The 12,263-nt window shown below is 51.1% G+C and overlaps 1 protein-coding gene across 1 annotated transcript; it reads right to left on the reverse strand.

Moving 5' to 3' along the window:
• Positions 1 to 279: 279 nt before the first annotated feature.
• Positions 280 to 10,166, reverse strand: LOC135817214 (tudor domain-containing protein 6-like). Its single transcript, XM_065330343.1, has 5 exons — positions 5,684 to 10,166; positions 4,702 to 4,976; positions 3,927 to 4,091; positions 2,877 to 3,021; positions 280 to 1,221 (listed from the first exon to the last, which is right to left on the reverse strand). Exons 1-4 carry the CDS (start codon positions 9,789 to 9,791, stop codon positions 2,905 to 2,907), a joined length of 4,665 nt encoding a protein of 1,554 aa, XP_065186415.1. The 5' UTR covers positions 9,792 to 10,166; the 3' UTR covers positions 280 to 1,221; positions 2,877 to 2,904.
• Between the last annotated feature and the right edge of the window lie 2,097 nt (positions 10,167 to 12,263).

A 12,263-nucleotide genomic window follows, 5' to 3' on the forward strand; every position in this document is an offset into this window, starting at 1 on the left:
CTACATAGTCTAGTGTAGCTGGCTAAGGCTTAGGCGTCTATGTCCCTGATGTGCACAATGCTACAGCATCTCCATGCACACATACAATAACATTTAAAATAATATTCCAGTTATCCAATGGCAGAAGGCGGCCAGGCCTGCAGTAACAACAATGCTGTGTGCAACACAAAACACCAAGGGCCCCTGACCACATACTAGTACTATAGTACTAGTACCCATACCATGAACAAACGGAAAGCCGGGCACTACTCTTGAAGAAGACACAATAACAACGGCATATGAAGGCACATGGACACGCCGTTGTTACACGCATATTCCTGTCTCGCAATCAGAATCCGCCATGCAGCAGAACAGTGAAAGAACAGCGGCGGTGCGACGCAGAGGCCAGCCAAAAAGAATACAATGCACACAAATGCACACACACCACCACCAGGAGGACACAGCCACACAGCTGTATAGGTTGCACACAGACAACATCCAGAAAAGGGGAAGGACGAACACAACAGGTTGAAAACACGATGGGGAAAAGCTTGCGCCATGGAAACCAAACTGCGCTCACACAAGTTAGGTGATCAACTAAAATCAAACAAAAATGTTTGAAACAGTAAAAACTACCACCATTTCGGGACTACGAGAAGGAAACTGAAAATAGGAGGATGGCAAAACAAAACCAGTGCAAACGTATTAATGGGTTTTCGCACTGTTCAACGGATGCCACGTCATGAATAGCGGACAGAAGTTATCACAAACGTGCAAGCACTACACGTGTGGACACACGCACACACATTACACACACACACACACACACACACGATCGCACACATATGGACCCACACAAAACGTACCAACCCCAACAGGAATGCTGTTGTTAGTTGCGGTCTAGCCATCTGCTACCACACAGAGGCAGATGCAAGCAGGAGAAGCCGTGAGAAACAGCTCAGGTAAAATGTGGTGGATGCTCAAACACAAAGGATCCAGCAATAATTCGATGGCGGGACAAGGTCACCGACGACAATCTGGTCGTAGAGAGTTGAGTAACAGTACGCCTTTTCTGCGGGGCTCCAGGCATACGCACAAGCAAGCAAAGACAGGAACTATGCAGACGAAATCCATGGCCAAAACCCAACACATTGGGGACACGCAGCAGCAAACGAACGCCGCCAATCACCGTGCTTCACTGGGATAACAGCTGAGTGAGCTGAGAATGGGTACAAGCTCAATCTGTGCAAAACACACATGCAACACAACAAGAACAACCAGCAGCCCAATGAAGCGGTGCAGCAAACCATGAATGAGCACACAACATCACCAACATTACATTATGATAAGTGCAGAAGCAAAAAAAAAAAACTCCGCAAAGCGTGTACTTGATGAACCGGGAAAATTTTGCAAAATCAGGCTGGTCCTCAAATCAAAGATTTTGCAAAATGATAAATTGTAGCGACCAGAGCATCAAGAAAAGAAATAAAAAGGTGTAGGGAATGCCCATGGGGGGAATACAATTTCTGATTTGGTGAAGTTACAGCTTAGCAAACAGCAAAAACACTCCTTTTTCGCAAAATTCGCTAGACATTACCCGCCCACGTCCCACATAAATGTATCCCCGTCGACCCATAGTCACTAGCGTGACAACCGAATAACGTTATCTTAGGGGTCATCACAAAAGTTCTTTGTCGTCCCTGGAATGAACATGATTCGTTTGGGGGGGGGGGGGGGGGGGGTGCGAGCCAAAATCGCAAGTGGACCGACACTGTACATATGACATGTACATGCATGTGATTTTCGTCGTCCAGCATAGCAAGCTGTGTTCGTTTCAGAGGGAGGGGAGGGGTCCGAGTACGAAATGAACGATGTTCGTTTCAGGGACGACAGAAAACTTTTGCGACGACCCCTTAGCTGCAGTGATATTCAAAGCATGAGTTACTGGATACCATTAGTTCCCTGCCAAGTAATCTTTTGCCTTCAGTGTTCAGATTTCAGTTGCCATTTTAGTCTCCAGTTATGATTGCTGGCCGCTGATGGCCGGAGTGTAAAGTAGTCCCAACAGAGGAATTGAGTTTGTTCGTTAATATTAGTACTGTTTTCTCCAACAAAGGAATTTGGTTGTTTCTGTTCCCAGTGCGCAAATTGCCTACTTCACTGTACACCTATTAGAACTGAGAAGGCGAGCCGATATTATTCATGATTATAATGAGCACAGGATGTTAAAAAGTTCCGGTCCACCAATGTAGCCGGATCATTATACAATCAGATAGTGCGACGAGCGGGCACAAAACTGACAGGCAGTACTGAGACATTCAACAACATGGCACCTAGCTCCAACAAACAACCTTCCAACTTGGAAGGCTCAGAACCTTCCAACTTGGAAGGCTCAGGGTAGGAAAGGTCCAATTGGGGGCAGATCGTTGCATGTCACAGCACCCCCTGTCAGCTTTGTGCCTAGCGACCACACCATTATACCGTATAGTGTACGTATACATCAAAATGAAGCTCGTATTCAGTGCAGTTCCATGCTCTCAAGCCCACAACCAAACAGGTGGTATGCAGCTGGAAAATCTCCAGGTTTCATTTAATACAAAATACCCTATTCTACAAAAACCCACCTGAGACCAGACCAGAGTACAGTACAGTCAACTTCGCTTATAACGACACTCGGCCGGGCATCAGAAAAGTATCCTTATTCGCGAAGTGTTGTTATACCCGAAGTCTCATTATATGTATTACAGTTGGATGGAACTTTGCTCTGGGCATGGACATTCTGTCGTTATATCCGCAGTCGTTATTTAGCGAAGTTGACTGTACAGTGAGAGTGTGTGTGTGTGGGGGGGGGGGGGGGGGGGCAGAGATTACAGAGATTGACCAGCATCAGTACCCACCTATCCAGTCGGGATGTTCTTCTCCTCTCTATCCCTGTAGATGGCTAATAAGCGGGACCGCAGGACTCTCCGACGTGTCCAGCAGAACTACAGTGTGAACGTTCTCGGCGACAGACACCACTTCCGCAATCAAATCCTCCAGTTGCTGCAACACCAGGAGAGAGCAAGGGAAAACAGAGATGGGTCACACAGGAGATGTGCACACTTCAAGAGCGCTTCAAGCCTTGTATAACAAGTCATCGTACCGGCAAGTGAAATTCAACCTCATGCATAAAATAATCTGTCTCAAGAACTCTCTCTCTCTCTCTCTCTCTCTCTCTCTCTCTCTCTCTCTCTCTCTCTCTCTCTCTCTCTCTCTCTCTCTCTCTCTCTCTCTCTCTCTCTCTCTCTCTCTCTCTCTCTCACACACCTCAGACCTCAGACATGCTCATCGCGGGAGCGATGATAGCGAACAACTTGTGCTGGGATTACACCATTCAACAGCTTGCAAGGCTGATGAATTGACCGCCACTATTTTTAGCCTGGTATCCACCACACAGCTGTTTGAAGTGACTTTTTCTGGCCAGTGAATCCCTATTTTTCATTTTTCCATTTTTTTTTCTTTTTTTCTTTTTCTACACACACACCACACCACATACTCCGGCATACACTGGCTGTTGGTAACCACCCAGGAGAATGAAAGAAAAGTCAGGAAGAGTCTGAGAAAGAGAAGAAAGACGTGTGTGACCATAATCGTCGGGAATTGAACCCGCAACCTATCGATTGGAAATCGCTGCACATACCACTGCACCATATGGGACACACACACACACACACACACACACACACACACACACACACAAACTCTGTCCGACTCACTGACACACCTTCAATCACACATGCGCCTGACACCAGGATTCTGGTCACACGAGGCTCTCCTTCAAGGAAGGGGAGAGATTCAGAAAGCAACCGTTGGAAAGATGACAGAATGGGCTATCACACCGCCGGCCAGCCCCACAAGTTCCCAGCCCATGCTAATAAATATCCGTCACCAGCCACGCGCCAACATACCTGGGCAAGTGCTCCAAACGACTCGTGTGTGCTATCAGACCAGGCACCACAGTCTTTCTCAATGCAGCACACAGCTTGTGCAGGCAACATACAGAGGTCTTTGGTGAGTGCACGCAACGCATCTGTCCCTATAACGTCCTCATTGCCATAGTCCACGAAGAATACCTAATAGAAAAGAATCAAGGCAAACAGACAGCAACAGTATTGTATACACAGTACAGAGAAAGTGGTACAACCTAGACCTAATCAGAGAGAAAGAGAAAGAGAAAGAGAGAGAGAGAGAGAGAGAGAGAGAGAGAGAGAGAGAGAGAGAGAGAGAGAGAGAGAGAGAGAGAGAGAGAGAGAGAGAGAGGGAGAGATAGAGAGTGAGAGAGAGAGGGAGATAGAGAGAGAGAGGGAGATAGAGAGAGAGATAGAGAGATAGAGAGGGAGAGATAGAGAGATAGAGAGAGTGAGAGAGAGAGGGAGATAGAGAGTGAGAGAGAGAGAGAGGGAGATAGATAGATGAGAGGGAGATAGAGGGAGAGTGAGAGAGAGAGGGGGAGAGATAGATAGATAGATGAGAGGGAGAGAGAGAGAGAGAGAGAGAGAGATAGAGAGAGAGAGAGAGAGAGAGAGAGAGAGAGAGAGAGAGAGAGAGAGAGATCAGAAGCACCACGAGAAGACCAAGCCTATGCATACTCCAGTGGTTAGTGATGCACTGACTGTTGATGAGACTATTTTAGCACGCAGTAGTAGAGTACGCTCGGGGAGGGGGTGAGGAGGTACAACTTACTCTGCATTGGGCACCTTCATGGGCCAGTACACGGGCACGGTACCACAGTCCGTCGACCGTGAAGCGAGCACAGCACAGTGATCCTACTGCAGGAAGAGAAGTCATCGCCACCGCCGCCGACTCGCATACACTTCCCAGCGTTTCACCGAGTGCAATGAGATCATCGGCCGAGGAAGCCGGCTGGCACCAGAAGTCACTTGAGCCGTTGAAGGTTGGAACCAGGATACTGATCTTCTCACCTGCGGACCACGTGAGACTAGCAATGCTGATGGAATCTGAAAGCACATGAGAACATCTAAAGTTACCAGGTGCGATCAGCGGTCCATACAGAAGCACGGAACACCTTCCACTGTGTTTCGGTGCAAGGTCGCTTGAGAAACCAGCCTACTACTGTCCTGGACATGGAAATCCGGTCGCACGTCTAGCGGCCCCAGGGCGCTGGCCATGCAGCCGTGGAGAAGCGGTACACACACGCATTTATGCGCTGCAGCACGCTGGTCGCATCGGATCAACATGACTTGTGCACTGCACGCAGCTTTCTGTACGCGCTGAGGGTGCCGGCCCCGGGCAATCGACTGGATTTCCATGTCCGCTACAGTAAATTTGCAAACTCACGTAAAGGCACTAGAGTGCGTACCGTTGTTTGTGAAGGGAGATAGATGCTTTCATGTATACCACAGACACTTTGTCTACGGCTAGAACTATAGAACCATGTGATACACAGCAGGCAGGCCAGTGCTGGCAGTAGAATATTCAGACCATTGGCCAGCCGCGACACGGCAACGCGAACGAGGAATTGGTTGGAGTCCCGCCGTGAGCACGCGTAACACATTTGTGCTCGACGAGTTTGGAGGGGTCTATAGAACTTCTCCTAGTTACGAACTAGGGACCGATACCCCACACGACCAATGTGGAGGGAATGGATACGGGTGACATGCATTGAAAGTTTCGAAAGCACACGAGACACATAGACACAACTAACCTGTAGTCGACACTGCTGTTACTGGAGCAGTGGCAGCAGTGTCAGCAGCAGCGGCGCTGTTCTGATCAAGGTTGACCGTCCACATACCACCACACTCTTCGACAAACTGCACAGACATGCCTGCGTCACCAGCATCGATAAGTGCCGGCGACGGAGTGGCTAGCTTGCAGGCCACCGCCTGGACAGGGAACGACAGCAAATCGGCGTTCAATTCGCCGAGACTCTCGACTACTTCCGCATTGCCGTAATCGACAAAGCGGACAGTGGCCGACTGACCAGCAGAGATGCTCTCCACGCAAGCGCGGTACCACTCGCCGTCCGACGAGGGAGCACAGCACACCGTGCCGACTACAGCCGACTCGATGGACATGAACGAATCTTCGGGCAGTGTTGTGATGCTGGCTGCGATTTTCTCCAGCTGCTGGTCATTCTCGGCCAACTGACACCAATAGCGGGTAGTGCCCGTGTCCTCGTCATGACAAACGTATCGAACTTTATGACAATTACCAGCCTGCGTGGACAAACGCGGGAAGGATGGCTGCCCGCTCGTCGCCATCTGTTTGGGCTTGGGAAGAGGCGATACTGCTGTCAGTGCGGGAACAGCTGGACGCTGTGGCGATACAGGCAATACAGGTGATGCGCCTCGGTTGACCACAGCAGGTTCAGGAGATTTACCGGCGTCGGAGGCTTGTCGAGATTTAAGCTGACACTGTGCCGCGTTGAATGCGGGCGAGGCGGCGACGACAGGTGAATTACTGCGCGGTCGGGTGGGAGTAGTTTTCTCGCTCAAGGACAAACTTGACAAACTTGGTGGACTGGCTTGCTGGCGTTGAGCCGACGTGGATGGAGGGCGCTTAGCCGATACGGATGGAGTGCGGTTTTCACGTGCAGCAGCGGGGCGGCCACCGACGACGGGAAACACAGGCCTTGCTGCAGGCACCGGCGTAGTAGGAATGGGTACATCGGCAGCCTTGCCGGTCAACAGCTCTGTGCTTAGGTCAATGCCATGCTGGAAAACCCTCACCTCGAGCAAGTCCTGGGTGCTACCACCAACAACCTTCACCTGGACGTGATCTCTCTTCATCAGCGCCTTCAGACGATCGGTGGTCTCTGCTGGGAAGCCGCCGTCCGGACGAATGGCTGCTGATAGGGAGCAGTGGACTGCAATACGAGGCAGCAGAGTACCGTAGAACGATGACCAAGGGTACAGGCTGCTCTCCGGGACAGACTCGCAGTGGCCGTAATCGTAGAGATGCACTTTCACGGAGCCAGCATTTACCTCCTCGCATGAGCAGCGTGCATACTTCTTTGCCGACTGCCTGAGCACATAGTGTGCGCCGACTTGTATCTGCTTCGCCGGGCCGTTGCCAGCTTTGACGTCCTGAATGAGAATATCCACTAGATTGTGCAACCCCTGGAGCGATGCATCATTCTGCACCCAGAAGCTGGTCGGCGACTCAACAGCACACATGGTAACGAGTTGAACGGAACCCTTCGGCCAGGTCAAGTACGCAACCCCCTTCCTAGCGGTCGGACTGGATGCGGTCGCGTTAGCCCTGGCAGCAGGAGAATTGGTCCGTGATGCAGAGGACGGTACAGGCTTAGCAGCTGCTACGGGTGAGGTGCCATTCAGGTGCTTGACAGCAGGCGCCGTGGGAAAGCGTGCCAAATTGGCAGAAACCAGTTGCTGAACACAGTAGTCGTCAGTAAAGCTGACCTGTGTGCCCAAGCCTGGCCGCTCCTCGACAGTCTTCAGCACGACTTCACCCTGGCCGATAATGGCATTGCTGAACATCACCCGCGACTCGTCCGTCCATCGGTTCTGTGGGGCAGGCGAGAGTTGGGAGTAGCTGCAAACGGTGGCAAAGATGGATTGCTCACGGAAGCTCAACATCAAGTAGTGCACAACCGAAGTAGACACTGTTGCTACATTACCGTAGTCGATGTAACGAACCCGGACTTCACCAGCCGCCCCCGCCGCGTTGGACGATTCAAGAACAACAGCCCGATACCAGGCCCCATCCTCAGCAAACTGGGCACAGCAGATCAAACCATTGACCATGTCCTTGGCAGTGATAGCTGTCGCCTTGGCGTTATCCGCATTATTATAATAGTCATACAGAGAGGCCTGGAGCGTTTCCAGCTGCTCCTGACCGGTCATCAGCTGCAGCCACATGGCATCTGGAGAGTCGGCATGCGCAACAGCACACACTGCCCCGGCAGTGAAAGCAGCAGCCTTGCCAAGCTTGCAGCCAGCAGTCATCCACTGCACCGGGGCTGGCGCAGTAGCAGCAGCAGCAGTAGCAGGAGCCGCAGCGGTGTTGGTGACAGCGACAGTGCTGGCAGGATGCGTGCCAGATTCAGGAGCAGCTGATGCAGTAGCCTTGCTAGAGTCAATGGCGGGTTGGTGAGGCGAGCTCGATAAGCGAACATCGTAGCGGCCATCAGCTCTTTTAGCAAACACAGCACTAAACACAACATGGTCATCACAGCCTCTTAGATCGGCCGGCTGAACTGCGCTTGACGAGTGAATCATCGCTGGGATTGCCTGGCGCGGGTACTTACAGAGATCAGGAGGAAGTTCACGCAAAAACTCCGCGGGTATGCTTTCCCTGTCTCCAAAGTCGAGGAACACGATCTGACACGTGCCATCAGACTCCGATTCAATCATAGCGCGATACGGCACTTTATCTTGTGAACTGCACCCTATACAGAGCTGGCCTGGCTCGATGCGGCTCAGGGCAGGTGCGGGCACTTCCGTCAGCTTCCTCTGAACTTCCTCAAATGGCACAGCGTTCTCAACTAGTTGGCACTGGAAGAGATTAGGCTCTGATGGGTCGTCGAGCACAACTACCACCTCATATGTTTGCTTATCGACAACTGTGGCGAGAGGAATCTGTTCCACACCAATGGAGACGACCTGGCGACTGTCGTTAGCAGAGCATGTACGCTTGAGCAAATCAGAAATATAGGCCTTCTTCTCATCCTGCAGGTTCACCACAATGGATTGGTTGTGGTCGGTGGAAGCAGGCAAGGACAATATTGTGGCCTGCAACTTCTTGCCATCGGTGACCAGGCTCTTGAAGACAGGCGTCTTAAGGTCGTCGCTGCAGCCATTATCACCACATGACAAACTAGCGACGAAGCACTGTGCTTCAATGTCGCACACGGCCGCGCACAGCTCCCAGCATCCGCTCTTCTGAACCGTCTCAGGGCTGCCATAGTCGACCAGCACCACGTCAACAGACTCACCGCGGACTTTCTCAACGCGCGCTCTGCACCAGGAGTACATGTCGCTGTGCACACAGCATAGAGTGCCGGCTGTAATCTGGCTGGCATTCAGTACACAGATATCAACCGGCTTGTTGTAGAGCCTGTAAAGGTTCACTTCCAGCTCCTCAAAGCGGCTACGTGTGCCCATGAGTTGGCAGCTGAAGCGAGTCATGGATTCAACATGCGCTATCGACACTTGGAGAATGCTACCAGTGGTCAGTTTTATCGCCGGAATGGACGCTGTCGTCACTGCTGCTGCTGGTGGATGGCTGTGGCCGTTCACCTGCGGCGGTGCCGCATTGGACAATACATTGCCGAGTTCTGCAGCAATGTCACTGCCATTGACCCAAACTTGTACTGGTGTGACACCGTCCAAACCGGCTTGGTCCAATTCTAGCATTGTCACTTCACCTTCACCGGACAAAACATGGTCAAGGAACGCCTGTTGGACTTCCGCCGTCTCAGGCCACTCATCGTCGTCTTCACCACGTGCCAGACTGCAGAGTTTTGCTTGAGGCGCAAGCTTCATTAGCTTGGCCGGCAGAGCACGCAAGCCGGAAAGCGGCACCGTCTCTGAGTTTCCATAGTCCAAGTACAGAACATCCGCTGCATCGCCTGTCACAGCCACAACCCGGGCCCGATACCACTCCTGGTCTTCAGTGAACTGAGCACAGCAAATGTCACCGGCCTTGAAAGTGCCCGGAACAAGGCTGAGCACGGCTTCCCGCAGCAAGGACATCAACGTGTCCAGCTTCGGGTTGGGGCTCACCTGGCAATAAAATGCCTGGGTGCTTTCCGCCGATGTAACAAGTACGGATTTACTCTGACCAATCATGTTTACAAATTAAAATATGGGTCAGAGAAATGGGTCAGAGAAAAGTGAAGAAAAGTCTTCACGACAAGACGGAGCTTGTGGCGTACTGTCCTAAACCTAGACTACTCCTCTCTTCCGTGCTGCCAGAGTATGTCAAGGCTTCTGGAGACCTAGATAAGCGACCTTCTTGCAAAGCCGAACTGGAGCAGCCAACTTATAAACAGAACGTTATCTGGAATTTGTCCATGTGCGTTTCTTTGAGAAGCTGGCAATTATTTTGTACAAGTCGCGAGGCGAATGCTGCGAGCTAGCTGGCCTGGGTCATAAAATAATGGAGCTAGCGCATTTGGGAAGCTTGTCGAACTCACTGTTTTTAGTTTACGAGCTCCGGAGCTGATCAAGCCAGACAAGTGCGAGAATCAATGAGCAAGATGGCCATGGCGGCGCTATACTCACTCGAAAAATGGAAATCTTACCACGTGTTACACCCACGTGTCAGGCCTTGTTGTTCTGGTGCTGGTTTTGAATCATTGCCATGGCGCGCATGCAGTGAGTTCGTGAGTGCATGCAGTGATCTACTGATGTATCCTGTCAGCTTTTCTAATTCTATTATTATTGTGTGACATTGTGGTCAACACCATACCACTGTCCACTGCCCCTGTCCACAACAAAGATAATTCCAATGGCAATGGCGGCAGCGCAGGTCTCTAGCTGGCTCTGGTGTCGCGAGCCTGGTCTACATGTACGTCCACAGCGGCACACTGCGGTCTACGCCAATTATTTCGGTTTATTGCCTCACCAGTCACCATGATGCGCCACGGACATGGACATGGACGCGCAGAGACTGAGTGTGTGTGATCGTGAGTGCTACCGTCAGTTTATTTTGAGGCTTTCAGTGCCATGTACTTTTATTAGTGCCAATATCATGAATATTGGCTGTCGAAAGATGAAAATACAGTCGACTCCTGATACTAGTATAACGAACACCATTGTGCAGGAGAATTAGTTCTTTATAGCCGAAGTTCGTTATAACAGAAATGCACTCACACTACGCAAGCAAGCAGCAAGTCATGACTGGCAAGTGGCCCATGACAGTGTGAGTGCACTTGGTTTACATGTGGGCCTACAAGATTTGGTTCGTTATGACCGAAAACTGTTCGCTATAAAGGGTCAATTTTGTATGGGTTCAAACAGGGACCTGGACAAGGGTTCGCTATATCACGAAATTCGCTATAATTATGCGAGTTCGTTATAAGTGGAGTCGACTGTAATGCTGTCACTGCACTGCGCAGCTGTGTATCTTCTACGCATTTCAGGCGCGTGCGCCGGTGCCCTTCAAGGCCAAGGGGGGTTCCGGGCACCCAGGAACCCATACGGGGCACGCGCCTGCATTATTCTAACGAATTGTGCTTCCCATGACATGGCAGAGTGCTGCGCATTCCTGCTATTGGCATGATTACCCATGCAAACAGTCAGGGAAGTGAAGGCTGCCAGGAACATGCCAACCAGGACTCGAACCCGGGACCTTGCTTCTGCTTGTCCAGTGCCGCATTGCTCCTACTTGTAGTCCCACCGCTTTCTCAAAGTAACAGTTCACCTCTGGTAGGTCTACATGTACAGTACAGTATAGCACTGCTACTACTACTACAAGTACTACATGTAGGTTCCAGACATTGTCAGTGAGTGACTAGTACCAGCCGTAGAGGTTGGTGCCCCCCCCCCCCCCCCAGGGTAGTCACCTGTGTGGAGCGAAACATTTGCTAGCGCCTTCTCCTAGGTTCGGTCTGGTCTCATGGCTCAGATGGTTAGAGCATTGCCCACGACAACAAAGGACCCGGGTTTGAGCAGCTAGCCCTGGTGGGGTTGGCATTTTCGCTTTTCTCGCAGTTCACTTCTCCAGCCTGACTAGACTATTCTCCCGTTCCCATACAACAACATAGCACTTTCAGACATAATCATTATTAGTGTCTAGCCTGGTGAGCGTTATGCCTCTTCCTTACATGACACGTGATCGTTGCCGGGGCCATGGCCAATAGGCGATCTTCCCACCGCGGGAATAATCAGGGCATCCGGACCGTTTGACGTCATTTCGGGAGTTTCAGGACCATTTGACGTCATGTCGGGAATGTCAGGACTGTTTGACGTCATTTCGAGAATAATTTTTCGACCTTCGATCTTTCGACCTCTAACCATCCCTAATATGTTGCTTCGCGATGTAAGAAATCAAATCAAGCACGCTCTGTCATGATGGCTGAATCTTGCCCTTGCCTGCAGCCCTCGGGCTGCAGGCTCGGGCAAGATTCAGCCATCATGACCTCCTGGGCGTGCTTGATTACATACATGCTGTGCAGTCCGGCCACTCACTAGCGCACATGCATGCTAGTTATGTGAAAGAACTGATCCTATTCCTAATGATGAGTCAGCGGAATTCTGCAACCACTATAAATATAATATTATGGGTGCTACATGTAACTGCTACGGTAGAGTCGCACG

The sequence above is a fragment of the Sycon ciliatum genome, chromosome 5 (assembly GCF_964019385.1).
Source record: "Sycon ciliatum chromosome 5, ocSycCili1.1, whole genome shotgun sequence".
Taxonomy (NCBI): domain Eukaryota; kingdom Metazoa; phylum Porifera; class Calcarea; order Leucosolenida; family Sycettidae; genus Sycon; species Sycon ciliatum.